This window comes from Hypomesus nipponensis, chromosome 11 (assembly GCF_054491055.1).
Source record: "Hypomesus nipponensis isolate SF chromosome 11, ASM5449105v1, whole genome shotgun sequence".
NCBI lineage: Eukaryota > Metazoa > Chordata > Actinopteri > Osmeriformes > Osmeridae > Hypomesus > Hypomesus nipponensis.
The window spans coordinates 9909799-9936297 of record NC_140371.1 but is presented as its reverse complement, the minus strand read 5'-3'; the positions used below and the strand labels follow the sequence as shown (position 1 = coordinate 9936297).

Genomic DNA, 26499 nt, shown 5'->3' with positions numbered 1-26499 from the left:
TAGGACTAATTTAGATCAGATACGAATATTAGTTGTCCTTGCATCATACATAGCCTACCGCTTCTAATAATAATAATTTTACTAACTAAACTTGTATAGAGACCAAACATGAGTCATGACGAGCAAGTGGTTTCAGTCACATTGATTGATGACCATCTACCTTGAAGGGGGTTTATGGTGTAGTATAATTGCCCGGCTCTTTCTACCCATACCCTCCCTCTCCCCACTCCTCCTCCGCCTCCATCCCTGCTCTATCACTCACGTTCATTGGCAGCGGAGGAAGGGGAGGCATCAATCATCACACAAACACTGGACTGGCTGGATGTTGAGTGGCAAAACCTTACCAGCCGTGGGAATCAACATCTTGAACGATACAAAGGACAAGAGATCCACAAGCCTGTGCTCACAAGTGTCATTGCCTACCTTGTTCATAGTGGGGCCAGTGGTGGACTGGGGGGTCCCACTGGTGGGGGGGGGGGGGGGATGGAAGTGATGAAGTGATGAAAAAGAGGAGCTCAACGAGGGGCTGGTGCCCCAGTAGAGCTTCATGTATAGCAACAACTCTGTGCCCCACCATATGCAGCTGGTGCCCTTTGAATTGTTTTCACCCCTGCCCCTCAGATAGCCTGTCCCTTATGGCCAATGTGTCCCTGCCAGCTCCTTGTATTGTATACCGTAGCAATACGAGAAATGAAAAAAACATGAGGATGTTTTCCGATTATAGAGAAACATTAGATTCACATTTACACCTGAACTTGATGCCCGTCAGAGTCGGCAGCAGTTCTCATTGTGACCCACGGTAGCTGAGGTCAGGCAATTATGAATGGAAATGACATTTTGTTGTAGAGATTTGTTGGCTGACAAAGATGGAATGAATACGGGTGGGTTTGTGGCGTTTTATTAATAGTGTGGATCTGAAAAGGGCCCAGTGCCTCTGGCTAAACCCAACATACAGGTTTCATGGGAAATGACTCTACTTTTGGCATAATTACTCTGCTACGGCACAAAACCAAGTGTTTAATGTTACAACCATTTTGTCACTTTTATCATGGTGGAACCTACAGTAACATTATATTAGCCACACAAACCCTATTCATGTATTTGAGATATAAAAAACGTCACAATTTATATTGTACAACATACACGCATACAATTAGAGTTTCAAACGGGAAAGGTCATGGCAATACCAGTGACTGCACATAATAGAGCTCATTTTAGCAGTGAATGCTAGCAGCAACAGGATGTTTATTGTATGAGCAGTATAATAAGTATAATCTCTTGCTCATTGACTGAACATGACTTGTGACAAATAAATAATAAGCTTACCCCACTCAAGACACACCATATACAATTGGACAGCACAAAACGAGTCTGATTTGTTTAGAAATACATTATTTGGTCAAATATTCCAGATGCCCCAAATGGGAGTGCCACTATCTATCATACAGAACGATGAAATAACCTCTTCTGATGCCAGAGCTGGTAATCATATCTAAATGTTTAACTAACATATGAATAATAGAACTAAGTTTTGCAAGCAAGTGTTGTAGTTCAGTCAGTGTTACCTCCAATATTCAGCCACTTACATCAGAACAATTATGCAAACTATCTTTTGGATGAATATAATTTGCGTTGTAATTTGATTCATATTATGATTTTACTTATTGTAACATAACTGCTCATAATGTATCTTGGAATTGGCATAAACCTACAAATTCAAACTACAAGTAATAAAACATGAAAACATTCATCATAATAGGATATAATTTTTATTAAGAAATCATAATGATAACAGAGTACAGCCTAAAAAACGACACATGATAATTACAGCATTTTGGCTCTTCTTCTTCTTAGCTCCATCCTCATTAATTGTGACGAAGCACCCCATAGTAAATCATATAGTATAGTCCAAATTAAGAACATTTTTAATAAACAACAAATTATGTCAAAATAATATCAGTCCATAACCAACTATGTTGATCTATTATTAATATTGGCAGTTTGTTTTCCCCAGTCACTTTTGAGATTAGAAAATCAACCATTATTAATCAGCATGTTCATGCAGCAGACTCAATAAAACTTTTAACAAACAAACCAAACTATATTTTTGTATTTGTTCTCCCCCATAATAAAATTACAGAATCAGTAAATATGATGTATTTCTAGTTGATAATACAAATTGAACTGTAAACCTAATAACCAATCTTGGGTCAGTTTCCCCCCAAAATAACTATAATTGATACAAAGCTTTTTGGGAAAATCTGCCCTGAGCAATGGAATATGTGAAAACACCAAATAAATCGAAAACAGCAGCATAAAGCGTATTTTGAGGAATCCATATTACTTCCATGCACAGACTCCTGTATGACATCACATCTCTCTACATAAAGGAATCTCACATTTGCCTTGGTGTAGTAGTTGTAGAGACAATTGTTCAAGACAAGAAAACTCAACACAACCAAGGAAAATGTGTCATGCCGTGTCCGGCCTCCACAACCATGCAAGTATATTTGGCCACGTTTGGATTTCAACCACCTTATAATCTTAAAACAACTCTCCGCATCGCCATTAAGCAATGGGAAAAGGCTTAACAGTGACTGGGGGTAAATTAACTATTGCTAATGTTCTCCTTTGAGTTCTAATGTGTCTGGTAACTCACTGGGAGGTCACTGGTGGAAACAAGGCAAATTGTGTAGTGCTGCTCGTTCAAGTGTGGTTGCAAACCTAAAGGGTGAGAGAGAGTTGGAGAGGGTGCAATGCTGTCTACAAACCTGAAATCTCTAATAGGTGCAGATAGGGGGTGGGGAAAGGAGGATTGGGGTAGATTACGGTTTTTTTTCCCCCCATCTTCTGCATTAGTCCGAGGGGATGCCGGACGTCCCAGGATCCCTTGCGGTGTTGGCGCGGGTGAGCTTATTGTAGATGAAACCGTACAGGCTTACGTCCACGCGAGACGTGCAGCAGTTTTTACACACTTCACTGGAGTACTGGTTCAACAGGCCAAACAGTCTCCCTGGGAAGGAGAGAGCATAGAGGAGAAAGCAGAGAGAGACAGTGCGTGGGATTGAAGAGGAGGAAAGAAGGGTGAGAGAAAGGGTGGGATGGACAAAAGGTCCAGAGATGGAAAGACAGATAGACAGACAGAGAGAGGGATGAAAGAGAGAGAGAGATGGTTAAACAGAGGGCCGGAGGAAAATGATAGAGAAACTAAATTGTGTTCACATTCATTCATAAATCAAAAACGCATGGGCGCAAGCACACACACAAACACACTGAAGCTTTTCTCCGTAGCTCCACTTTAGGAAATAGATGGATGGGGGAGAATTTCTTTGAGAGGCTTCAATAAATGTCAACCCTTGAAAAATGAAAGGGGTGGGGAGGGCTGGGGGGGGGGGGGGGGGTCACTTGGGGCAGTAATCCACTCTGTGGCCAGGCCCCTGATGAATGGACTGAGGAACTGAGAAGGTCTACAAGGTGGAACAACTTAACACAGAGATTGTTACGTTTTTTTTTATAATTTATGGGAAGTAGCCCTTGGATGCAGGGGGCGAAGGACACCGTGGGTAAACTAGGCAGCCCTCGAGAGACAAGTGTGCTACGCTCGCCGGCGGGGGGGCAACTTCTCTGTGTGCGTGCGGGAGTGCGTGCGTGCGTGCGCCTTACCAACGTTGACGGTTCGTTTTGTGAGGAAGCTGTGCATGGCGTGCACGTCCCTCATGAGCTGAGCGTCTCCGAAGGTGAAGTAGGCCACGTCTCGGCCCGCTTCCGCGGCAGCCATCAACTGGAGCAGAGCTGAGCGGCAGAGAGGGGAGGGAGAAATGGATGGAGAGAACGATACATTTATCGAGAGGGAGAGAGAGAGAGAGAGAGACGCGCGCGCACACTAACTTTGACTCATCCTTCTCTACCCCTGAGGAGAAGCCTAACTCGTGGCCGACGCGCGGAGATGGAATTACAGAGGCACGGGCGAACGGGACGTTCATCTCGAGCAAAGTAGCATGAGCGACACGGCCAATTTGTATCAGAGCAGTAAACAATCCATAGGTAGCTTTAGCCCTTTACCTCTACTCCATCTCAGCCACAGCAAATGAGGCTTGCCAACGTTAAATATTTAACGCAATGGGTATTGACGGCAGTTTAATGAACAATGGATGGAGGGGAGAAAAGCCCCATTAACAAAGTTCAATGTTTACATCGCTCTAACTGCTAACGACTATAAACATCCACAAAGAATGAGATGTAACAGCTGAACTTCATGTTGATTTGCGATCTTACAGCATTCTGTTCTGTTATTGCTCTCAAGGAAAGAAGACAAATGGTAATTTAAATGCTAATATGAGGAGCCCTCTGAGCTAAAATCCATCCTCAAGGGTTTTATCATCAAGTCCAACGTGTCTATTTATAGGTTTATGGAGAGGAAATAACAAGCCATGGTTCCAAGACAAACTGTACAGGCTCAGAGTGACGCAGGCATCTAGACACTTTCAGGTTTTTAGCAACACACAAACTCGTCCATATCCAAGTATCTTTAGTACAAAGTAGATGGAACACATTTAATAGAGACATGGATTGCGGTAAGTATAGTACAGTGCACTTCACTATGCCACTATCCCTTATATGGACGGACAGGTCACAAAACCAAGTGTCATTTTATTTGTATATTTTTGGGGGGGGGGGGGGGGGGGGGGTCTATTCAAACCTTCCCCTGCCTGGATTTATGAAGCAGGCCAAAGTAATCAATCCCATTTTTAATGAAAAACCATAAATGTGTGTCAACCAATCAATACATAAAGGGCGGAGGGATGGGCCTGCCTTAAGTAAGTGAGTGTGAGGTTTACGGGGGAAGAGACCAATCAGAGGGAGCGGGAGAGTTTGTGAGAGGGGGGGGAGAAAGAGAGAGACAGAGAGAGAGAGACAGAGAGAGAGACAGAGAGAGAGACAGAGAGAGAAACAGAGAGAGAGAGACGGAGAGAGAGACAGTGAGGGGCAGACTGGCCTCGATGTCTGTGTCTATAAATGGGAGGGGGCGTGGCGGGCTGAACCGTCGCCGAAAGGGATCTCATGTGATGAGTTCATGTCCTTCAACCTGTCCCTGTTTCGACATGGTGTATGTAGGGTGTACACCAGCCTGTGCTGTGCGCTCCGTTGAGCAACAGTCCCACAGGTGTGTGTGTGTACCTTTGAGCTTGGTGTCTCCACCGAACACCCCGCATCCCCAGTTGCCCGTGGCGACGGCAGAGAGGTGCTGACTGTTGCTGTTGGGCCGGAAAAACCCACAGTACGCCTGAGAGAGGGAGAGGCACACGACACACACACACACACACGCACACACAAGACAGTGGAGTTGGTGAGGAGGAACAAACGTTATTTCAGGTCGGGCTTTATTCTCTATAACGAGTAGGTCTTCCATTCAAGATAAAAATAAACATGTAACATATTAAGGGAAGGCTTTATTATTCTGTGTTGTTTAGCTATGGGTTCCATAGCTCAGGGGTTGACGAAAAAGGTGCTATTGATCTTAAGGTCTTCAGTTTGACACAGTCCAAGTCATCTCAGTCCTTTAAGACTACAGCAGAGGCCACGTCTAGTATAACAACCAAACAAACACCCCTTCAGTACAACGTGGCTATGACATTTCGTATTTCAATTGTATTAAGCCCCCTGTATCGGATTCAGTCAGCATTTCTTGCAATGCTCGCCTTTAAAATGAACTCATTGGCGAATGGCCCCCTGTTGCCACAATAGCAACACAGTGACAGCGGTGATTTGGCGGGGGTGACATCGGTCACAGCCCTGTCAATCTGTGCTGGGCCACTGCTGTGTGAGCCTGTGCTTAATGAACAGGACAACAGCCAACGTCTCAATTGATCCTGGATGCTCATTGTCTGTTATGAAATCTTTCACCTATTTCACATATTTTTTTTCCCCTCACTGTAGACTGGCGGACAGGACTTAACAGTGAAACACAGACAGGAACCCAGCTATGGTAGTGGTGGGTGATGAGGGTCTGGTTTAATTGTGTGTGTCGGGGCTGAGTCGGGCCTCTCAATCAAGCCTCTCACCTTGTTGAGTTCCCTGGTCATCTTCTCAGGATGAAACTGTTCCAGGAAGTGTCTGTACTTCAGGGCGTCCAATGCCACAATCTCAGTACATCTCCTCTGCCAATCATCTCTGGTAGAGAAGAGGGGGGAGTTATTTTGACGATTGGTCTCCTATTCAATTGGATTGGATCAAAGAGCACAATCACTGAAATATGTATTTGAACAAATTCAGTTATGGATGACATATAGCTACCTGGGAGTCTCGTCCTTGTGGCTTTCCTTCCAATGGTAGCTTTCGGCGTAGCCAGAATATTTACTATACTGCTCTGTACCTGCAGAGCAAGACCAGGAAAACCATCCATGTACAGACAAGACAATCCAGAGGGGTCTTAAATGCGTTCTCAAATGACATTATGTTTCTTTATCCATCTTTCTCTTCTCTCTCTCCATACTTCCCCTCTCTCCCTTCCCTGTGAGTAGGGTATCAGTTAGTATCAGATTGACAAAAATAAAGGTCACTGATTAAGAGCCAATTAGCTTACAGACGTGAAATGAAAAGCTTTCAGCTCTAATAGGCAGGACCCTGTAAGAGAAAGCTGCTAAGGAGAGCATAATACATTACAATTCTTATTCATAACCTTCCATTTCTGGCATAAACTGACAAGCCCCATACTGCTTTGCTAAATCAAACAAAATACAAAAAGCTGCCAAAACATTTCTGATTCTCTCCACAGGAAGCAATTCATCAGAAGAAAATTCCCAACAAATCAAGCTCCTAAAATATATTCCGGTTCCCTGAGCAACCAACTTGAAATGGACAAGGGAAGAGGGGCCTCCACGTCGGGGGCCTTGCATGATTAGTGTCTGGTATAGCCGCCTAATCAAACCTTCATAATTACAGTCCTCATTAGGGCCCTTCATATTGTGTTACATGCTACCTTTGCACTCCCCAAACCCCAAGAGCACAGGGGGCAGGTGCGGGAGACTAGCAGGGGACCCTGGAGCTGCTAGGATAAGTGGGCCACCTGCCCAGCTGGAGACATGGGAGACCTGGAGCTCCAGCTGTGGAGCTTCAAAGCACTTCCTATGAACCCTCCCTCTCTGGTGAGATACTCACCAAAAAGTCAAGACTGTTAGAACACATCGCTTTTGCCGTGTCAACTCTTCCTGGTTCCAGCGTGGAGGTTCCGACTCCACGGTCACCAGTGTGGCAGTAAGTGAAATGAGTTTTTAGCAGACAAGCTAAAAAAGGACTTTAGCTAATAACCCTTCACTGTTGCCGGCAGATACACTAATATTAGACACAGCATAAGAACTATTTAAGTGGATGGGCAAGTATGCAGGGGCCATGGCTATGATGGCTGAGTTCCAGTCATCCAATGCACCAGAGTGCTTTTTACACAAACACCGCCTCCTAATGCTGGGCCCAGCCCTAACAGGAAGACGACCAGTATCTGGTTGTCCATCAACAGAGCTTTCCTTCTCTTCCTCCTTTACCTTAATCTGATTTACCTTGCCTGACGCATGATGGCATCCAGATGCATGCTTTCTCTTTCTCTCACACAGAAACACACACACACACACACACACACACACACACACACACATGTACACACTAATCCCATGAGTGCATACCCTCTACCTCTCCCCTAAAACCACCATTAGTGCTCTGGCCGGTCAGTACGATGCAGCAGGAACCCCACGTCAGAGCACCTTTATAAGGAACACAATGTGATTAGGTAGGCAGAAAGAGATGTTACAGGCGGTGTGTGTGTGTCTCTGCGTGTGTGTGTGTGAGTAATAGTGGATACAGCAAGCGTGCCTTGAATATTGTGTCGTGTTTTCATAAATCCAAGCTATGACTGGCCCATTCCATTAGCAAAGCCATGCCCTTTATAAATTCTTCTCTGTCCAAATGTAATAAAGTTAAGTGGTGGGGAGGGGAGGGGAGGCGCGTGGGAGGGGAAAAGGATGGAGGGAGGGATGGGGGGGGGGGGGGGAGAAGGGGGATCGCCTCTCGAAGCTGAAGGTGACTCTGAAGGGACCCATGGAGACAGGAAGGGTACGTTCTATTTCTGAGGCTTCTTCCACCCCCACTCTCCAACCCTCCCACCTCGCCCCCCAGTCCCACTGGGCCATGGATCAGGAGGAGGGGGTCTGTGTCGGTGGCTACCAGACCATACCGCACCCTCCGTTCCAACCTCTCCTTCCCATGTGCAATTCATCTCCTCCGCTCGGCGTGGTCTCCGCAGCGACAGAATCAATCAACTGCAGACCGATCGGAGCAACAGATTTTTATTTTAGTCTCTCAGTGCCCCACCGGTCAGTTGGAAGGTTTTCCACCACGTCCAAATTGTGGATTTACAGTCAGAGCCGAAAGCATCTTATGACATCAGCAGCAATATAACAATGATGTCATACCTTTAGGACAGGTTTTTTTTACTAAAGACGTGGCTCGAAGAGACATGTCAAATGGAATAACCAAGGAGGATGAAAGTTACAAGGAGGAAGGACTCCACTCTTCTGGCTAAACAGTCAGACAGAGCAGTGATTGGCTAGGGAGGTATGAGAGAGGAAAGCGGGGGAGGAGAAGGAGAAGCAAGGATGGGAGGCAGTGGGGGAGGGGAAGGGAGGGCAATAGGAGCGGGGATGGGGCTGTCTTATGAACAGGTTGACTCAAGCACAATGAGTCGGAAGGTGAAAAATGTGGCACTTCTGTCGGGGAGAGATGAAGTATATCAGGACAGTCCCAAGTGATTCAATGTCATGGATTTACCTTCAGAGAGGATGGGTGGAGGGGGAAGAGGGAGGATGGAGAGAAATACAGAGAGGGGGGTGGAGGGACAGGGAGGCCGGATGGCGTCGAATGAGTGTATGGGCCTGGTCAGTCAGGATGAAATGACTTTGGACTACTGATGGAAAATGACAACTGACCATGTGAGGGAAACTCACTTCAGGCCGAACTGACTTCATTCTGCTTAGAAATGTCATGGGAATCGGATGCATATCCCCAAAAGAATTTGTGTCATGTGTGTTATAAATGTCTGAACTATGCGTTTAAAATGAATAAATGCAGCCAACTAAGACTTAGCACAGAAACGCATAGCTCGAGAAACTAGTGAAAACTGTGGACGACGTTGTCTGTCATTTCATAGATGCTAAATGTAAGGGACAGTGTGGGCAGATGTGGCACTACGTGGTGCCGAGTGTGTGTGTGAGAGAGAGCGCGTGTGTGTGTTGAGTGATTGAGAGTGAGTCTATGGACAGAAGAGCAGGTGTTGCACTAGCCCGTCTGTGTATTCAGACACACATATGAGAGACTAACATCAATCCTTCAGATGAGGGTAGGACAGGGAGACAGAGGGCGAGGAGGAGACGATATGACTCAAAGACAGGGGGGAGGTAGAGAGCGAGTTATAGAAAAAGAGGGAAACGAGCGAGGGAGAGAGATGGAGATATTGCCGTAGCCTTGCTAAATGACACGCCACGGTGAACAGCGAACAGTCCACGACTGCATGACTTACTACAGCACATGCTGTGTTTGGGCCCTACGCATGCGCTCACCTAGAAACTCCATTTAACCCGCATTGATGAGGTTCTTCCCAGATGTATTTATGTGCGCGCGTGTTTCCGCGTGTCCATGTCAAACAGACGTTCTCACCGGTGATGATGAGGCACTCGTTGTGGTCCAAAGCCTCTGTGAAGAGGCGGGAGACAATGAGCTCCGGGTTGATGAGAAAGCGAATCTCCTCCTGCACCAGCCCCAGCCCCGTCACTCCTCCGCCCACCATCCTGTTGGCAAAGTCCACCTGCAACAACACCCAAAGGATACACACTCAGACACAGTGGAACGGCTCCCATCTGCTTGCGTCAAGACAAGAGCCTCACCAGGGAAGTTCAGGTCTATTGAAGTATACCAATCAAGGGTCTGGTGCGTATGACAGCTAACACCATAAAAACTGTTTGTGGTTATGGTAACACACACTGGCTGATCTCTCAGCCAGCTGTCAGTTCAATATGCTACTATGGGTTCTGGAGTTACACGGACAGTAAAACACTCAAATACTGACCAAAGCCAAAGCTTTCTGTCAAATCTTCCCAATATTTGTAGTTATTGGTATTTGGCCAAGCTTTTCCTCATGCTCTCTCAAGTCTCACTGGTTGGTCAGAGCCCAACTGTATAGACTCAGACTTACAGAGCAGTGTCAGACTATCTGAGGATTGCTTGTGTCTGTTGCAGCTATCACCTATAGGCCAATTTCTATCAGCTACCCAGGCTCTTATTGGCAAGCTATGCTAACTCCTATCGGCTAACTAGATTAACTCCTGTCAGCAAGCTAGGCTATCTTATCTCGGCTAGCGACGCTAACTCCTATCAGAAAAAGCTAGGCTAACTTCTATCGGCTAGCTAGGATAGCTTCTTTCGTTCATTAGCACATGGCTTTATTATCTGCCGCCCACGGTGGTCATCTAACACAGACAAACTGTCTCAGGACGCAAGGATTGTTTCCTGCTTGGCTTGGGCCATAATCATATCAGCTTGATGTTGTTGTCACAAATACACATTTAGGAAGAAGCGCTAAGCTTCAGTCCAGCACACAAAGCAAAGCACACTAAGATGGGAAATAAACAAATGTTTCCAAGTATTTCAAGTGATAATCAAATTGAGTTAGCAAAACTGACGCAGCGTTGTTGTTTGAAGGGCTTGAATGAGACTGGGCCATCCAATTCAGTCAAAGGGCTGCTTCTGTTTAGGCAGCCTGTCAGGGCTTCGGCTGATGTTCACTGGCCCACAGCCGGCAGGTGGACGGGGGCTGGGAGGGGGTTGGCAGATATTGGGCAGTGGGGTGAAGTCTGTCCGTTTATCTATCTCCTCTCATCAGTGAGTGGGTGTGTGTGTATATGTGTTTGTGTGTTTGCTTTTGACCCTCCCTCTGCCCCCTCTTCAGCTCGATCTCCAGACCCCCCACCTCACCTCTCACTCAACACTGTGACAGAATGACAGCCCCACACCACTGCTATCGAACTCCAGGACCCCAGCCTAGCCTGCCCGGGTTGAGGTAGCCGTCAATCTCCTTGCTGCACCCCAGGCCCCTAGGACCCCACCCACCTCCTCCTCCATCCCTTCCCCTCCCCTCAAGAGTCCTCCCGTCTACCCTCCACCCCTCTGAGCCACTCATGTGTACACATCAGCTGTCAGCTTGAGGGGAACCCACACTCCACACAGACACACTCAGAGGGAATGCAGGCAGAAGAGGGGGGGGGGGGGGTTGGTTGAACAGTCAAGGAACAGGAAAATATACAAACAAACATGCTAATATAAATTTGAGTGTTGAAAGCAAAGCATGACAAAAGGCTGGGTGAAAGCTCAACTGACAGCGAGAGGCACACGGGTCACACAGAACCCCTCTGAAGAGAGTCTGGGTCTTGGCGAAACGGGGAGACTGAAGGCTCGCTGAAGGCTGAGGGTGAGGGAGATTTGAGGACGTTCCTAACTTGAATAAGGTGGAAAAACATACATACTGAGGAGCAGAACGAGGAGAGAATAACCATAGCGGACAGCAAACATGACATCCTACTGTGAGATGGAGCAGCAGACTTTACATGCAGCAAGACTCCACTGTTGTCCCTACCTGTAGCATTCCATATCCGTCGTCCTCAATGGTCCCCTCACAGGTAATGTGAAGCCTCCTCAGCTGTGTCTGGGAGCTGGAGCAAACATATGAGGTTTTAGATCCATCTCAGTAATCCCTTAGGTGTTCATTAACACTGTCATCAAGCAGATCCCTTAATTAGCCATGAATTCATTTATGATTTATTCATTCATTATTAATGATTATTAGAAACTGTTGATGTGTCAAACCTCTGGTTGTGGATGTTTGAGCATTGACACAGAACCAAAGCTCCTGTATGAAGACTCAAACCACTCCATTGACTTCACAATGTAATTTTAGAAGCAGTGTTCTCAAAACAAATCCCAATTTTGAAAACAACAAAGTGTCTTCCTTGGAAAGCTCCAGGTAGAAAATGGACTGCACTGTACGGAATGTTCTATCTCTTCTAATAGAGGACTCAGTGTTCTACCTTTCCCAGTTTGGTGGAGTGCTCAGGCTCTGCCTTGTGAACGTCACAAGACCTGTGGGTTCTATGGAGACGAGAAAACACACATATGAACATTTTTAAGGTTCTGTACAGAGATGATAAAGATTCATCATGTAGCATTAAACGTTGTTTCCAAAGAGCGTATATACATTAACCTTTGCCCTCAAATGCTTACTGTGCTCTGTGACTCTTCTGAAGTAGCAGAGTAGAGTCTTCAGCTTCTCAATCTTCTTCGGAGAAGAACCTTCAAATAATCTGAAAACAAATCAGTGAAGAATTTTTAACTCTGCATGGGATCTAAAAGATTCTCTCGGAATGAAATGCATTGAGGTCATACAGTTCAAAATGAATAGGCACTAGCTAGAACCAGTGCTTGTTTAGGGGTGGGGGGGCAAGCTTAACCATCAAGACTACACAACTTGACATGTCAGTGTAGGAGGCTTTCAATCTAAGAGGATTTTTCCACCTCCCCTCTATTTCGCTCAACAATGGCATAGCCCCGGGCCCCTGTCCCACAAAGACAGTAAGAGATGCAGTAAGAGAGGTTGGGTGAGGGAGAGGTAGGAAGAAAAAAAAAGATATATAGAGAGAAAGGAAGAGAGGAGATAGTAAGCCTTAGGAGAACAGCTATAGCCAGTCCCATAAAGGGCAGCCTCCTGTCTAATCACAGCCCGGCATGCATCCTCCCTCCTGCGGTCTTCAACCAAGAAAAAAAATTAAAAGGGGGGGCGGGGGGACCATGGAAGAAATAAAATGACAAAGGGGACGCTGATGCACTAAAAGCCCTTCAGGGAAAAAAGAGAAAATTCATTTATTTAAGTCGATCCTTGAATGTCGGCATGGCTTTTTTTCCCCACTCATTCCCTCCCCTCCCTCACTCACTCCACCTCTCTCCCGTTAGCCAGCGAGACCAATTTGGAGTAATGTACCCCGGAAGGCAACCTGTCTCTGACACGGGAGAAAAGCTAGTGGGCCATGGGCATGCGCCCAAGCGTGGACACAAATCACAGAGAGGGAAATAATAATGCTGCAATATATAACTTGGCTAATACATAACCACTGGAGACTGGTCCACTCCACTGCTCCTGTTTAGGTGCTTGGTACCTCCAGGTCTCTTGAACTAATGTGCATCAAGCTAGATACGGTGTTCTGATCATTTGACTTGATGAGATCATGAAGTTATGGTCTTTTAATATATATTTTGACGATGTTGTCTTCATTTGGCCGTACTGATTGTGAGTCTGTCTCTCCGCGCCATGTTCTCATCTGAAGGAGGAAAACTGCTCTGTCCCTCATCCTTCAATCCATCACTCCGTAGAGGACAGATCCTGACAGCCTTGCCAAAACAGCAATCAGCAGATTGCCCTGCTCTGGCTGGCCTAGACAGAACGCTACTGTAGCCGATAAGCAAAGTGACGGACGTTCACTCAATTAGGGGAGCAGGGTGGGGCCAATAACGATCCAAGCTCCTGTATCAGCCCCAGCCCCTCCTTTCTCACCATCCCAGAAAGATTCAAACCATCTTTTTTTCCTCTCCCTCTCCTTCTCTCATGTCCAGGTCGTGACTGGCTTCAGGGAGACATGCTGATGGTGCGGACAGATCGAGCCTCTTGCTGCCCGGCCTGGCTTCAGACCAGCCTCTCATTTGAGTCCATGCTAATGTTATTACAGTCTGCCCACCCCGACGTGGCTTCTACTGATGGCGGAGGGAGATGGATATATATCTTTGCCTCGGCAGACAGATGGATTGAGACCAAAGATTGGCAAAGTGGGGTTAAGATTCAAATAAGGAGGGATATTATCTACGTCAGAGGAGCACGATTCACAGGACGATGTTTGCCCTTCAAAGAACTATATGTCAATGTGTCATTTCTTGTTGAAGATACATGAGCAGTCACGTAAATTACACGTACCATGCATGTCGACATCCTTTAATTACTCACTGTAGTTAATTATGTGTAACAGACATTTTGCTGTCTTTCAGGCAAACCCTGTTCCATGAATGGAGTGTAAAAATAGGGTTGGAGATTACATCTGTTGGTGAGATAAATGTGAAAGCTAGATAACTACCCAACATAAATATACCATGGATCCACTAATGAGATCCAGCGAGTCTTAATTCAATTTAGCTAAATCATATTGGGGGTTGAAACTGGTCTATGTCCATTGTGCATGTAACAGGGTGTGGTCTTCGTTAGTGCCAAGAGCTGCTAACATATTACAACATAACCCTGTTAACCATGCATGTAAATTCATTTACAAGACATTATCATCGCCGTAGGAATTTTTTGAAACGGATTTGGTCCAAATTTTCGAACCCAATGTAATTGCGTGTCGGCTGAACAGCACTGCAACCAAGGCGTCTGAGAAAAAGTAATTGGGAAAATGTTACTAACACACCATCCTAAAACAACGATACAGGAATTTTAGTCCAAGGGAAAAAAAGACGCATCTAGTTGAAGGAAAAAAAGATTTGATCTGGTAACTCCCGATTTAGATGCATGAAAACATCAAAAAAGTATATATTGTTTACTGCGTAGCCTAAACTATTTTCTGCCCTGTTTTAGGGAAACTGACTGCTGAAGATGGACAGAGTAGATGGATAGCTATGCTCTTTAAAAGAGCCAGTCTATCAAAACACTCATTTGTTTCCATTAGAATTTGCAGGTTTTACTTCTCTTGTTGTAACAGACTACTGATTCCGAGAACATACCACTGCTCACTGACACAATACTACACTGACAGTGCCACACACAGCCTAGTACAGCACAGTACTGAACAACATAGAACAGAACAGTACAGCAAAGTACGGGCCGGCCTAACAACAGCCTTGGCAGGAAATGAGTTCAACTTGATCACCACCACCCATAAAACCATTCAACGCAACCATTTTTACTACGTTGTGTTTTGTACAATTTAATAAACCTTTTTCCCCTCAATCAGCTCAATTGGCAGTTGTTTTTCCCGTTATAAGAGAACGTGACTCTTACGGCAAAATCTGATTTTCAGGACACTAGTGCCCCCTTATGGAAAGGTGTTTAGTCGCTTCTGAGCATTGGGATCCAATCTATTCTTTTGGCTGGGTTGAAGTTTAGGGGATGGGGGGGGGGGGGGTGCTGGCAGTGCATTCAAGTCACTCTGATTGAGCTGTGCTGTACTTGTGTGAATTCAGAGTATTGACGGAATTCCTCTAACGCTGTGTTACCTGTAGAAGTTGATCTCGGGGTAGTTGCCGTACTCAGATTTGCGTGAGTTCCTCCGGGGGAATGTGCAGAAGAAGGCATTGGCCAGCAAACAGGCGATCTGGTCCTGAGACAGAGTCAGGGAGTGGTTCATCCTCATCTTCAACAGAGGAATGGGCTGAGAGAGAAAAAAAGGTACAGTGAGAGAGGAGGTGTGCTCGGGATCAGGGAAGATGGGATGGAAGAAAGGAATGAGAGATGACAGAAGGGACCGAGGTGGGGGGGGGGAGAAACGAAGAAGATAATTGGTTTAGCAATTTAGCAAGGGGGTAGGCAGAGTTCCATTAGCTAAATGGGTGGTTGTGATTAAGGCCCTGTTCTCTGCTCTCCCTGTGGTTGAGCTAGTCTGACCCACACAGCCCATCCATCCCCACTGATTACTGCTAAAGAGCCTCCGAAGGCCGCTGAGATGACTAATCAATACCAGCGCTAATAACACATAAGTAAACATAGTGTAGCCTAGCCTATAGCCATAACCCTGCATTACACTAGGACAGCCAGGAAGCCTTCAGTATAACTAACATTAACAGTGCAGGTTGAATGTAATAATGACACTCCAAACTAGAGAGAACCAAATAAAGATTGATTTGAATTTTTGGTTTTGGACCATAACTCCTGAGTTAGTTGCTCTGTCTCATATGACAAATAGTTTACATTTAAGTACGTGGAAAATGACAAGGAATAGACTCATTAAATTGATTCATCAAATCTAATCCAGGCGTTGGTGTACGCAATTGAATGAAAGACAAGAGCCAAAGACAGGAATAACAACGTACAGTAGATCATGGAAATGGCTCCAACACAGATTGTTGACCAACATGAATCAACGTGAGGGACGTGTAGTGTGATGCTGACTCGAGAAGAAAAGTAGTTGGGGTCTATCCTGACTCCAGAAACCAGAGTGTCAGGAGGCGGCCATTTTGGGGCAGGGATATTCCCTTTCGTTCATCTGCTAAACTGGTCATGTATCCTAATAGACCCAAGACAGATGAGCTGGTGCTCCCATTGATCACTTCTGGCAGGCCTGTAGCTCTAACGCAGCTCTGCAGGAGGAATATGGATGACAGGGGGGTGGCAGAGGTCATGTAATGTGACCTTACATCCACACTTGGTGATGTGGACAGAGTGCCACCCCCCACCCCTGCTGATAACATAGGAATCCTATGTTACTGTCCTATTTGAATGAGTTCATTTGTGCTTAGACACTTCTGTATGTTGAGCGCGCGCACACACACACACACACACAGACACATGCACATAGACACATCTACATATAAAGTACTCACCATTGTGCAGAGGCGAGGGGCACTGAGCGCCAGATTGACCATCTTTGTGAGAATGGTTTCAAACAGCTGCTGCGCCTCGCAGCTCTCCAGACTCTAGAAGAAGGAAGGCGGGGAAGGAGGAGGTGAGGGGAGCAGGAGGTGAGGGGAGTAGGAGGTGAGGAAAGGAGGAGGTGAGGGGAGCAGGAGGTAAGCAGGAGGTGAGGTGAGCAGGAGGTGAGGGGAGCAGGAGGTGAGCAGGAGGTGAGGGAAGGAGGAGGTGAGGGGAGCAGGAGGTGAGGGGAGCAGGAGGTGAGGGGAGCAGGAGGTGAGGGGAGCAGGAGGTGAGGGGAGCAGGAGGTGAGGGGAGCAGGAGGTGAGGGGAGCAGGAGGTGAGGGGAGCAGGAGGTGAGCAGGAGGTGAGGGAAGGAGGAGGTGACGGGAGCAGGAGGTGAGCAGGAGGTGAGGGGAGCAGGAGGTGAGGGGAGCAGGAGGTGAGCAGGAGGTGAGGGAAGGAGGAGGTGACGGGAGCAGGAGGTGAGCAGGAGGTGAGGTGAGCAGGAGGTGAGGGGAGCAGGAGGTGAGGGGAGCAGGAGGTGAGGGGAGCAGGAGGTGAGGGGAGCAGGAGGTGAGGGGAGCAGGAGGTGAGGGGAGCAGGATGTGAGGGGAGCAGGAGGTGAGCAGGAGGTGAGGGAAGGAGGAGGTGACGGGAGCAGGAGGTGAGCAGGAGGTGAGGGGAGCAGGAGGTGAGGGGAGCAGGAGGTGAGCAGGAGGTGAGGGAAGGAGGAGGTGACGGGAGCAGGAGGTGAGCAGGAGGTGAGGTGAGCAGGAGGTGAGGGGAGCAGGAGGTGAGGGGAGCAGGAGGTGAGGGGAGCAGGAGGTGAATGGAGCAGCAGAGGTGAGGGTGGCAGGAGAGGGCGAGGGGAGTGAAGACGTGGAGGTGGATATGAGGGGAGCAGGAGAAGGAGAGGGGAGGAGGAGGTAAGAGATGCAAGAAAGAAAGCGATGAGTGGAGAACAAGAGGGAATGGTCAGGGGGAAAGTAGAGGCGAATGGGAAAAGGAGAGAAGAGAATACAAGATAAATAGGTTGTCAAGCTGCAGTTAGAATGCAATGTGCCCTCATGCCTGTGCATTCCCATTATTCTCAATTTCATCTGATAATCTAACATCAACACAGGTAACATACAATGACTCTTTCTTTTACACACGACGACACACACACACACACACGCCTCCGATAAATGTTAAATGGGACACTTCTGCTGAGCTGACTGCATGTCAGGGAGACTATTACTCAAAGCCAGGTGTCACTGTGACTGATTGGATCTCTGGCAAAGACTGAGGTAGGGGGAGGCCATTCAGTTTGCATTTACGGGCTTTTGCCATCCCACATTCACTTGATCTTTGCAAAAAAAACTACACAATTCAGATCCTTTTAGACAGGAGTCTTCAATGGAAAACAATGCATTTACCCGTACATTTCTATTAGTTTGTGGGTCTAAAATGGAGACCTGAGAAGGAGGAGGCGAAGAAAGAAGCAATACAGTGCTGTGAGTGTAGATACAAGAAGCATGTCCAATGGACCAATATCAAAGACAAAACTAAGATCTCTCATAACCTACAAATGAAAGCTCTTCGTGTCAGTAAAGGTGAGGAGAACTTATTGTTTTTCACAGGATGGAAACTCCCAAAGGTTTGATATCAATACGCTTGACAATTGTATGTGCAGACCAAAGATCCTTCTAAATTCAGCAACCAACGGGAGAAGAAATGCAGTCACGACTTAAAACGTGCACCAAACGGGCGTGGGGGGTGGGACATCCATACTGCAGCCTACAGCTTAGCTCAGCATCCGTCTGTGGCTTCCTCTAAAATAAACACGAAGTTATTTCATCATAGCCAACAGAATTTACTACCCAATCACTTATGAGTGTATTGGCTCCAAATGTCAGCGTCATCAATCAGAAGGCCTTATTCCATCAAGGTTAGCCAGTGAGTTCCTCTGATTAAATGGGCCTTCTGGAACACATGCAAATGACCAATCGTACTGGGAGAGGAAGGAGTGCTCGATTCCGAACAGGAAGTCTTTGGCGGGTAATTTGGCCAGGGGGGCATTTATAAGGCTGCAGAGCAGGCCTGACTAAACGCTGTCAGAAGTAATGAGCTGGCAGACATCATAAAACGCTCCTGTGGGGGTAATAGATGGGAGTGGGAGATGCGGCTGGATGGGGGGGAGGAAGAGATGAGGTAGCCCGGTCTAAATCAAAAAGCCCTCCCTTCACAGCACACACCCACAACTGGACAACGCACACACACACACACACAAACATATGATATCTTAGGTTCCATACATCATCACAAATAGGATTGTGAGAAGCAGGACATGAGAAGATATTTTAGATCTATGGCTGTATTACGTTATGTCCACACCACGGTCTGATCTTCTTCTACCCAGGTCTTAGTTAAACAGAGCCCCTTTTCATTACCAGAACATAACATTTGTGAGGTACTGATTTAAGATCTATTAAATTGACAGATTTGTATCAATTTGGAGTTTGCCTACCACTTTGGGATATACAGTATTCCAGATAGGCTACTGTGTGTTTTTCTCAATTGCTTTGACTCAATTCTTTAATGAGCATAATTACTTTTTTGAACAATAAGTTTAAATCTTTAAACAAGTAGTTTCTTATTCACACCAGATTTGAATTTCCTATTCATTCATGGAAACTGCACATGTTTTGGCACGCGTACAAAACAGTCAGTACTATTGTCTACAATTTGCACAACTACACACAAGACTTACTGTTAAAAACTGATGGTTGATTGTCAGTAAAATTGTTATACTTTTCACAACTTCTAGTAAACATTCTTTCATTAAAATGATACATTCAATTGAGAAAATCTGTCAGATATCCATATACCGTATATTTTATAAATATCTATGAAATGTAATGGAATAGTGTTACGTACAGTGAGGAGGTATTTCTTTAATTTTGTTAACTACCACGTTTTTTCATTGTTGCAGTTGTATATTTTTTGCAAGTATATCATTTTGTGGCAAATTTCCTGTTCACTGTATGACTTTACATGTAATAAATATGTAAGAAATACGTAAAAAACGAATTGTGAATTTTTTATTTTTACTCAAATAAATTGACTGACAAATGCATATCCTTTTTATGTGTGTTATAGTATTGTTCAGTATAACTGTAACTTTTCCCAGTAGACATTTGCCTACTGTCGAAATCGGTATCTAAAAAAGGGCAGTGTGATACACAATAGCATTTAGAGAAACCAAACCGTACATTATTGTATAGTACAGTAAGCAGTCAATGTCAACAAAAAAGGTGAACAAAACTGAAATTTGTACTTAAAAAAACATTTGCAGGATGGAATGACGTGAAAAATGTGACATGAAAAAACATCTAAACATTTTGACCAGAACGACTCACAATGATTCTTTTTGAACTTGTCATTTTGGTGCCACTGGCCAATTTATTGACAAGGTCTTGAAGCACAAATTAATTGTTTTAGGTGAGTTATCTATTTTGCAGACATGCCATAGAGTTGTAATGTCCCATAAAACAATTTTGACAATTGCACTTACAGTTTAGACGATGTGAAGACTGTTTCAAATGCACCCAAAGCAATTGACTCAACTGCAATACCTCTTCCAACACAAAATATAGCACTCTGCTATGCTTCTCACTCTTTCGACATTCATCAGAAACTATAGCGCTGACACTTTCATTTCATTGGAGGACCGCTAAGACACTTTACAGACAAGCCCTAATTTGTATGTCCTTTTTTTATACAGCTATTACACCTAGGCTGTCAATCACTGGCCTAGAGGCTATTCACCATTGGACAATTACCCAAGCACTGCCACAAGCACACGTCTAAATTTAATTAAGTGCATGCAGAAAAGGACAGCAGGTTGGCATTTATGAAAATGAGTCAACTCTTGACTACAGTGTGAATATATTCAGAGGATACTATTTGATAATGGTAAGAAATGTCAAAAGAATATTTTTTCTCTCATTCCTGTCAAATTAAGTTAAAGATAGACCAGGACTATAAATAAAAGACTATGGTGTCAGTTGTATGAATGCATCTGAAAAAAAACACACACACTCCACAAACCGGCAAATATTATAAATGATAAATAATAAATAAATAATATGTGCACAATTGACGCTTTTTTGGATGACCTCTCGGCCCTTTTTCAGCTTCAGTCTTTCCTGATGGAATGGCAGAGTGGTGAAGGAGGAAGAAAGATGGCCTGAATGCTCATCGGTCAAGTCTCTAAGTGGACAGTAGGGAGTCGCTGACGCAACAGAGCTTGCTGGGGCTGGAGAAGAGGGCTGGCCACATCTCTGATGTCCTTACTTAGCATCTTTATCGATTTAACGGCCCTTTTTAATTAAATTGGATTGAGCTGTAAAACGGCTCAGAGGGCTATTGATCTGCTGAGTTCTCTCTCTCTTACTCAGAGAAATTATTTTAGAAGGGGGGGGTACAAAAGCAAAAGACAAGACTTTTGCCTGTAATTATATGGGTTCACGCTTTTATCTAAAGCAACACACAAGAGAGGATTTGAAACTGCGACCTCTAAATCAGTAGTCAAATGCTCTATCACTGAGCTATACCCATCCTTGTACAATTAAAATGAATAAAGACAGAAGACTGGGGTAGACTATATGTTTGTGGGGAACCTTAATCAACATTAACCACGTCCTACGAAGTTCCATTAGAGAATCCTCGAGCTCTTAATGTCTGCAACCTGCTGTTGAACTCCCCCTTGCTGTAATTACCGCAAAAAAAAAAAAAAAAAAAGGTTGTGATAACACCCAAGTTTCCAAGAGAGAGAGAGAGAGACATCCAGACAGAGGCAAACAGACGAGACGAAAAAAAAAGAGGGAAGATGCAAGACGGTGTGTCCCCTCGGCTCGTCTGCGGCAGCTGCTGACGCCATGCACCGTGCCAGTCCCTCCTAATTGGACGCCACGCTACACAAGAGGTTCCTCCCAGGCCCCCTTGGCACCAGAAGGGGCAGATGCACACCAGTGAGCATACCGCCAAAACAACCGGATGTGTGCGCTTCTCTCCTTCTCAGTAATGTGTGTGTGGGGGGGGGGGGCGTTTTTATTTATTTATGTGTTAGCGTTAGCCAGCTCATTAGGGGAAACTTCTAAAGGCAGTCAGTTACAGAGTAGCGGAGCTCGGGTGCTCAGGGACCGACGCTGTCACCAAGGTGACACACACTGTTGGCTGCAGCTTTATCAGGAACACTGCTCTATTTCCTGTTTATATACGTTTGTTAATTGGAATGATGATGGAGCCACAATGACGACAACGACAAAAAAAGATATGGCACATCAGCGAATGAAAACTCTTGGTTTTGCTTTCTGTTCATGAGTAGTAAACTGTTTGTGTCTGTTGCATTGCTGATCTCATCATCTAAACATTAAAATTGAACCCAATCCAAGACATAAAGGAATTTTTGAAGAAATCACTGAATATTATGCTGAGTACATCCATGCCAAGGGAGATATGCTAAATCATACAGAGAAAATACAATTCAGACATCAAACTAAATTACCGATGATAATACCTTTAGGGAATTGTAGGTCTTTAATTTGTGAGAGATTATGATTTGATTTTCACAGACCACACTATCAAATGGTAATGACCCATCTGGCTGTTGGAGTGCCCGATAAATACTGTCTCTGGAGTCATCTGAAAGCTGCAAGCCACGTCACTAGAGATGCTTTTGAAAACACAAACTATGCTTCAAAATCCTAAAACTGAACTCTGTTCTCAATGGCTGTCGCAAGAGATGGCAGGTACTGTATGGGTTCATGTTTGAGCATCTTACCTCAGTGCATAGAAGATTCAAAGCTGTGAAGTCCCATTTCTTTGCATGGGCTGTGTTGTATCTCAGTATTGCATCCTACAAGAGGAGGAACAACAAACAGCACAGCACATTACTTCTCTGTTACTTAGGCATCAACCATATTTACTGACACAGTTATGCAAACTATACTGTAATATGCCAGCACATTACTTATCTGTTACTTAGGCATTAACCATATTTACTGACACAGTTATGCAAACTATACTGTAATATGCCAGCATATTGTTACTATATTTCGGAAATTGAAATTGAATTGAAAAAACGAATACGGATATATTGCCTCATTAGCTTTGCTGTCATCGAGATTCTAAGCAATGACCGTTTAAAAGTCTGCCACCTTCTGACAATTCCTGGTATAACTTTTGGTTTCCTTGAAAGCAAAAGCCATGACCAAGGAAATACCCTTATTGTTTCTCACCCTAACATCCAGAGAGCTTTTGAACTCCCCGTCCAAGGCAGCCTTTATCAGCTCCCAGCGACTCTGGACTCCTCCGTCCTGCAAAGACAACCGTTACAGTCTGCAAATGCCCGATCATGTACACCATAACAGGGGGATTAGGGAGGGCTCTCATTAGTGCCTCTGCTGTCAGGTTTGGCGAGTGTAGCTTCTGACGGCTAAGTGTACCTCACTGCCCACAGGGAAGAGGTTCTTCTCGGAGCAGGGCATCTTCACGGACATCTCGTCCCAGGCGTCCTTGAACTTGGTGGGGTAGGGGACAGGCACTTCCCCCTCCCTGAGGAGATCGGTCTGTGGAGAAGGGACAGCAGAGACACCTGGTCAGGTCTGTGCATGTCCTGGCTGCTTTTGCACAAAATACTAGAGGCCCTTCCCTTGGGGGACACTTCACGAATCGTTATTAAATGCAAGAGAATATTTTTTAGAACAAAGTGTCGCATTTTGGAATGTTTTAACTGTATGACTTGATTTTTGACAGTGTACTGTTTATCTCATTACTGAAGAAAGAACAGCAAATGACAGCCCCCTGTCTAGTAACCATAGCACATTGCAGCAAGCAGCCAATTACATACTGCCTGTCATCCAAAAGTCCCTGATTACAATCCTATATGGTGGTGGTTTATGTCTACCAACACTAATATTCACACATAACTGTGTTAATTAGCGATGTGATGTCAAACCCATCCCACATTCATCTTTTTCAGGGGACTGCTTGGGCGGAAATGAACAACTGGGAGACAGAAAGAGACGTGGCAGTCAGAGGGACGGGGTGCGCAGGATCAGCCTCCACTGGGGGTCCTCTGGGACAGCCAGCCAGGCAGGACAGGCTCTAGTCTGATAGGAGTTCTCCTGACATGGAGCCCCGAGGGGCTGGAGGAGAACTTGAATGTCGGCCTCTCCAAGCCCCGCACACCCCGCTTGGTCTCTATTTCACAAATGTTCTCTACCTCCCTCCTTCCCTCTCTGGCTCCCTCTTTTTCTCACGCTGTCTCTTGATTTTTGTATCATCCAACAACACTCTAAAAGAGGTATCTCTGCGTTTCTGAACATAACATAAAACCATGAAGGAAGAACTGCTATGACTTATATTATGGATGACCATTACAACAGCAACAAAAATTGCCATCCACTATCTGCATCACAAAAACATTTTCTCTGTCCGAATTCCACCTGCACACCACCTCTTCACACACACTCAAAAGCAAATTGACAGGCAACTGGACTCACTCTGATCATGACAGTGTGATTGTGAGCCGCCTTCAGGTGTGGCAGGGGAGGGGCGCACTGGGGCATCCTGTTGAGGTCTTCAATGGGTGTTCCCAGCCATTTCCTGTCCATGTCCGCACTTAAATCCAACACACTGCAAAGAGCAATAGCATAAGTACATGCTAGATACACACACATTGATTAGTGATTGACTAACTATGTACAGTCACTTACCTCGCTGAGGCGGCTGTCTGGATTTCACCAGAATCCTGATTGACAGGTTGCTCCAAAGTAACCGTAGATATACTACTAGACTCTGGCTTTTCTGCATCTTCGGTTTCCATGGGAACATCCTCATTTTGTGCAAGTGTTTTAGAATCCTGGGGATCTGTTGTTGAGAATGTGGTGGGGACAGTGAATTCCGCCAAAAGGTTGAGGGTTGGGTTTCCTTCTCCGGAGTCAATAGACTGGAAAGATTTCTCTGTGGTTTTGTCGGGACTCATCATCTCTTCATCATGGGAGGTAATTGAAGCCTCATCATGGTTGAGGGAAAGGCTGAGGGAGGGCTTGGGATTAGAGGACTGGGGGGCCACAGTGGTTAATTTGACTAGGGCAGATTCGGGAGAGTTGGGCCTCTTAGCTTTCTGTCCATTAGAACAGTGTGACTGAGTAGTGATATTTCCACTGGCACCACAGTCAGGCACAGGTAATTCATGAAAATATCCACATTGCACCTCAGAATTATCTGCTGCACTGTCATCTTGTACGTTCACACATGTTTCACAATCTTTGTCACTATGAAGCTTTGGTTTGTCAAAGAGGTCTTTCTTTCCACCTGAAAGGTTTGATTTTGGAACATCATTCTCAGTGCCTCCAGGCTTAACTTCAGAACTTGCAATGCTGCAGACCAGATAGAAAATAAATGACACATTAGATAAATCAGGCTTAATTTACATGTGTTCACACTTTCCAACTAGCATAGCTATTCTCTGTCTCAACACAAAAGGTTCCTTGCTCATTTATGTCTAACAAGATAAATGCTTGAGAAACTGTAGCCTACCCTGTGGTTTTCGCACAGACATGCATTGACATTATAATAATTATTTGGCTAAATTAAAACCTACCTATTGGCCTCCATGATTTTCTCCACCTGTAAAAACTGGTAAAAAAAAAACAACAACAAAAAAACATGAGCATAGTCTGATGTATATTCTTACTGTTTTTTATTCTAAAATCACAGTTTGTTATTCTAAAATAAGTACTCCAACGTATAATGCAACATTGTTTCAGTACAGCACTAGACTAACATTCACCAGCTAGCTCGTTAGTGAGCTCGTAACATGTGTTTTCATAGTTGGCTACTGATTATTTCTGAATATAATATCGAGCTTCGATTGCAACTTCAACTTTAAGCCTAAAACAATTTTGTTCTTTTTATTAACCAACGGACCTTAGTTTGAGACAGCTTCTGTGCTGTATTTCTCCCACTTGACTTGGACGGACACCCTTCTGAAGTCCACAACCAGACTCGTGAGGATAGGAGTAGATATACCGTCCGATTGGATATAATTATGAACTGACTTCCAAACAATGTTTCTCTTCTGTTACAGTAATGCTGTCCTCAACTTGCTAGCTAGCTAAAAATTGGTAACAATATAGCTAGCACTGCTTTGATTTACACCAGCAGCTAGTGCTAGTACTAATAGCTAACTACACAATATTGGCTCATTTGAATCAGATATTGCAAACGTTTTTGTTATCAGACTTGCAGGCCGTTGGTTCTGTTCACGTAACAAAAACTCATTAAAACCACATAGCTACGTCTTTCATTTTCATATTAGTACCAGTTTAGTTGAGCCTTATCAAAACAAACTCTAATGGCATCTCTGTATTGTTTCACTTTCCATTCGTTGCTACAGAGATTACTTGACGGCAGGGGAACATTAAACCAATCAAGAACCGAATTTCCACAAAGGGGCGGGCTTCATGATGAGTATCCTAGCAACGGTGTCAAAAAGGAGTTTATTGTCGTACAAAAGACCAGCAAGTCAGTCTTTAAATACGCTTCAGTTTCATTTCTATTTATGATTCTGTTTTTCAGTTGTGGTGCCAAGAGTAGTGTCAGTTTTCTGATTCAGTATTTGTAGCATTTTTTTCTTTTTTTCTATGGTATACTGAAAAACTATAATAAGCATTTCATAAGTTTTAAAGGCTTTTATTGGTAAAAACATTCAATATATGCAGAGTCCCCCATATTATATCAATCAA

The 26499-nt window shown here is 44.9% G+C and overlaps 1 protein-coding gene across 2 annotated transcripts; it reads right to left on the bottom strand.

The window, feature by feature from the left end:
- Positions 1 to 1746: 1746 nt before the first annotated feature.
- parga (poly (ADP-ribose) glycohydrolase a) lies at positions 1747 to 26137 on the bottom strand. Of its 2 annotated transcripts, XM_084709996.1 has the most exons (19): positions 25682 to 26137; positions 25356 to 25390; positions 24466 to 25131; positions 24253 to 24385; positions 23194 to 23316; positions 22987 to 23064; positions 22530 to 22604; positions 16672 to 16764; positions 15349 to 15503; positions 12319 to 12398; positions 12126 to 12186; positions 11675 to 11750; positions 11419 to 11532; positions 9703 to 9850; positions 6295 to 6373; positions 6063 to 6171; positions 5179 to 5284; positions 3664 to 3792; positions 1747 to 3013 (listed from the first exon to the last, which is right to left on the bottom strand). In XM_084709996.1, the coding sequence occupies exons 2-19, from the start codon at positions 25367 to 25369 to the stop codon at positions 2856 to 2858; spliced, it is 2397 nt and encodes a 798-aa protein (XP_084566122.1). In that variant the 5' UTR covers positions 25370 to 25390; positions 25682 to 26137; the 3' UTR covers positions 1747 to 2855. The 2 variants fall into 2 exon arrangements, with proteins under 2 accessions (XP_084566122.1, XP_084566123.1); XM_084709997.1 differs by lacking the exon at positions 11419 to 11532.
- Between the last annotated feature and the right edge of the window lie 362 nt (positions 26138 to 26499).

Bases quoted from the DNA above. Each gene is read 5' to 3' on its own strand.
- parga (XM_084709996.1), bottom strand. The intron at 9,851-11,418 runs GTCAGTTGAGCT...GTGTTGTTGCAG, and splicing joins TGACCCGTGTGCCTCTCGCT to GTGGACTTTGCCAACAGGAT. The intron at 6,374-9,702 runs GTGAGAACGTCT...CTTGCTCTGCAG, and splicing joins CGAGTGCCTCATCATCACCG to GTACAGAGCAGTATAGTAAA.